This window comes from Triticum aestivum, chromosome 7D (assembly GCF_018294505.1).
Source record: "Triticum aestivum cultivar Chinese Spring chromosome 7D, IWGSC CS RefSeq v2.1, whole genome shotgun sequence".
In the NCBI taxonomy this organism is placed as follows: Eukaryota; Viridiplantae; Streptophyta; class Magnoliopsida; order Poales; family Poaceae; genus Triticum; species Triticum aestivum.
The window spans coordinates 23,846,066-23,850,023 of NC_057814.1; the positions used below are offsets into that span (position 1 = coordinate 23,846,066).

Genomic DNA, 3,958 nt, shown 5'->3' on the forward strand with positions numbered 1-3,958 from the left:
CAGAGTTGTTTGACACAGAAGATTACAAGAGGGAGAGGGAGAGGAGAGAGCAGCACACGCGCAAACGCACACACGAGATAGTGGGGGAGCAAGGCGGGTATCCCAGCGCGCGCAGCCAGACAATGTGCACGCGCTGGTCAGTTTTGGATTCAAGTGTCAAGACTCAAGACCGGGAGCAGCGGCCCAAAGACTAAGTTGGACTTTCATTCAGCAAAAAGTCGTTGATATTCCCTTTTGGCGGCAGCGGAGTCAATTGGAATACGTTGTCTCGTCCGTTCTTTTTTGGGGGAAAAGGCTTCACCGTGAGGAAAATGACAGTCAGCTCAAGCCAGGGATTACTTTTCATTTTACAAGGTTTATTATTAAACTCAGTAGCAGTCAGTCATAGAGGTTTTCATCAGTGGGCACACAAGGAAGTACTTATAAATCTCACCAAGCAACAAACATTTTCTCACAAACCCGCAAGTTTTACATACCATTTTGCTACAGGTAATGAATACTTATACAGTACGAACAACAAGTGCTTGGTCAATAATCACTAACAACATACATATTCGCTATATATGCCTATGCACACGGCAAAACTCATAGCTGGCCTGGACAGGACTGGTAGATCTGCCACCTCCCGCTACTTCAGTACGTGGTATTTCAGCCCCTTCCTATCATCGGCGGCATCGATGGAGACGGTCGATCCTTGGCATGCTTCTCCATTGACGAGCATGTCCATGAGAACTCTCGTCACATTCTTCTTCATCCACCTCTTAATAGGCCTTGCGCCATACACCTGCAATAAACAGTCCATGTATATGCATCGTAAGCGGGACATACTAGATAGATGCGTGATTTGGTTTGGTGATGAAAATAACATGTACTTACCGTGTCGTGCGACTCTGACCAAATGACGTCCAAGGCAGCATCTGATGCAAACAGAGAGATGCCCTTGTTAGCTGCCATAGCAACAACACTCTTCATCTGGATTTTCACAATCTCCCTTAGTTCGTCATGTGAGAGCGGCTCAAATATCACAGTCTCACTCAGTTTGTTAATTAATTCAGGCTTAAACCGTTTCTCAACCTGTGCAAGATCAGGTAAATATGTCGATCAGCAGAGTGCCCAACAGGACTTTACAAAGAGACAGTTTGGGATACACATACCTTTTCCATAAGAAGATCCCGTGCAGTTTTCATGTTTTCTGCGGCCATTCCAACTGACAGGTTCTCTGCTCCTAGATCTGAGCTCATGATGATGATGGTGTTCTTGAAATATACGCTCCGTCCTTTTCCATCAGTCAACACGCCATCATCGAGGAGTTGAATGAGAACCTTGAATATCGAGGGATGCGCCTTATCTGCCTCGTCAAAAAGAACAACACTATATGGTTGGCTCCTTACTTTATCAGTAAGCTGTCCGTCTTCTTCATAGCTTCAGAAAGTCAAATGGAAATGTGAGACATGAGAAGGAAGTTTCGGAAAGAAATACATGTGCAAAGAGTGTACAAGTTACACCTACCTTTGAGGTCCTCCAATGAGACGCGATACAGATCCACTGTCAGCATATTCAGACATGTCAAAGCGGACCAACATCTTCTCATTGTCAAACAGCTTCTCGGCAAGTGCTTTCGCAAGCTCTGTCTTCCCAACACCAGTCGGCCCCAAAAATAGAAAAGAACCGATTGGTTGGCTAGATTGATCAAAGCCGACCCTCGAACGTAGCACTTCTTGCGCAACTAAATTAATAGCTTCATGCTGTCCAACGACTCTCTCATGCAATCGGTCTACTAGGTGGCAGAACTTTTCTTCCTCTCGGCCAAGTGTAGTGATCGGAATTTTAGTCCATCGGCTCACAACCTTCATCATATAACAAAAGAACATGGCATGAGCATCACATTGAAACAAATGGAGACTACTCATACAGATTCTATTATTGGCAAGGAAATGTGAATTTACCTGTGCAATATGACATGGACCAACGGTTAGCTCCTGCACTGCATTTACAGTGCTAGTTTTCTTATCTCTAATTTGTTTTGGTTGATGCAACCTTATGGAAGTGCATGCCTCGTCCATCAGATCAATTGCTTTATCAGGAAACTGACGACCTGAAGACAACAAAATCGACAATTTCTTCAAGATGCACAAACCTACAGAAGTAAACCTACAAAATGCACAAATCTTGTCATGAACGTACCTGTAATATAATGGCCGGCGAGGTGCGCAGCAGCAACCAGAGCGTCGTCGCTGATTATTAGTCCATGGTAGTCTTGGTACCGCTGCTTCAGCCCCTGCAGGATGGCAACGGTTGCCTGGACGGTTGGCTCGTCGACGTCAACCCTTTGGAAGCGCCGCTCGAGCGCGGCATCCCTCTGGATGTATTTGCGGTACTCTTCGGTTGTGGTGGCGCCTATGCAACGGATGCGGCCACGGGCCAACGCGGGCTTGAGGATGTTGGCCGCGTCGCCGGTGCCGCCACGTTGATCGCCGGCACCGATAATCATGTGCATCTCGTCGATGAAGAGGATGAGCTTGCCGGCGGAATCCTCGGCCTTCTTGATGGCATCCTTCAAGCGCTGCTCGAACATGCCGCGCCAGTGGGTTCCCGCGACCATGGCCCCGACGTCGAGCTCGGCCACGCGGGCCCCAACGAGGGCTTCGGGGACCGTCCCAGCAGCGATGCGCCGAGCGAGGCCCTCGACGATGGCCGTCTTGCCGACGCCGGCGGGGCCGACGAGGGCGGCGCAGTTCTTGGTGCGGCGGCAGAGGATGCAGATGATGCGGTCGATGTCGTCGTCGCGGCCGATGACCGGATCTAGCATGCCGGCGTCCAAGGTCCTGAGGATGGCGGGCGTGGAGAAGGGCTTGAGCTGTTGCGACAAGAGGCTCCACACTACTGCCCACGACAAACCAACGCTAGTAACGGCCAATACCCTAGCCAGCATAGCCTGCTCCATCTTCTGATTTCTCTGCTACGCCGCGCGCCGGAATCGATGGATTTCTGGCTTTCAAAGGGGACGTATATATATCTAGCGCAGCTGATAGATAGAGTAGTAAACCACGACTCGGTGATGGACTCAAAGCAAGCACCAACCCTACTCGGACACCTCCGCATCGATCGTCCGATCTGGGCTCACTGTCACTCACCTCCGGAGCCGTCTGATTTCTCTTTTTCTTAGGATCTCCGGAGCCGTCTGATGGATACGACCCCAGCGATCTATTAGCCAGAGCGACCCCCCAGCCCCGCAGACGAATCAGCCCAGCCCAAGTCGGGTCTTTTGCCAAGCCTTGCAGCCCATTCACATAGAAAAAGGGGAAAAAATGACAATACAAATATAAACCCCCTAAAAATATATATAAACTACCACATCTCAGAATTTTTTTTATGTATAACACTATTCCCTCCGTTCCTAAATATAAATCTTTTTAGACATTTTAATGCGGACTATATACGAAGCAAAATGAATGAATCTGCATTTTAAAATATGTCTATACAAATATAAACCCCCTAAAAATCTGTTTTATAAAAAATGCCTTCATAAAACAATGCCATGATAAAAAATGCCATCTTCTAATAATAAAAATGCAATCCTCTTATAATAAAAAATGTCATACTCTTTATAATAAATTCCATCCTCTTATAATAAAAAAATGCTATACTCTTTCTAATAAATGCCATGCTCTTATAATAAAAAATGACAAGGTCAATTTTTTTTTAAATGACATCCTCTTATAATAAAAAATGCAACCCTCTTTATGAAAATTGCCATGATCAAAATTCAAAAAATCCCACCCTCATATAATAAAATGGCATCCCCTTAATAATAATAAATGCCATGTTATTGATTATGAAAATTATAATGCTCTTGATAATAAAACTGCCGTCCTGTAAGTAACAAAAAATGCCATGCTTTAGTTATTAAAAATGCCATGCTCATGATAAAAAACTGCAAATGTGCGGGTAAAAAAAC

At 46.0% G+C, this 3,958-nt stretch overlaps 1 protein-coding gene across 1 annotated transcript; it reads right to left on the reverse strand.

The window, feature by feature from the left end:
• Nucleotides 1-396: 396 nt before the first annotated feature.
• On the reverse strand, nucleotides 397-2,987 carry LOC123167265 (chaperone protein ClpB1-like). Its single transcript, XM_044585090.1, has 6 exons — nucleotides 2,185-2,987; nucleotides 1,947-2,095; nucleotides 1,510-1,847; nucleotides 1,155-1,422; nucleotides 877-1,074; nucleotides 397-784 (listed from the first exon to the last, which is right to left on the reverse strand). Exons 1-6 carry the CDS (start codon nucleotides 2,942-2,944, stop codon nucleotides 629-631), a joined length of 1,869 nt encoding a protein of 622 aa, XP_044441025.1. The 5' UTR covers nucleotides 2,945-2,987; the 3' UTR covers nucleotides 397-628.
• Nucleotides 2,988-3,958: the final 971 nt, after the last annotated feature.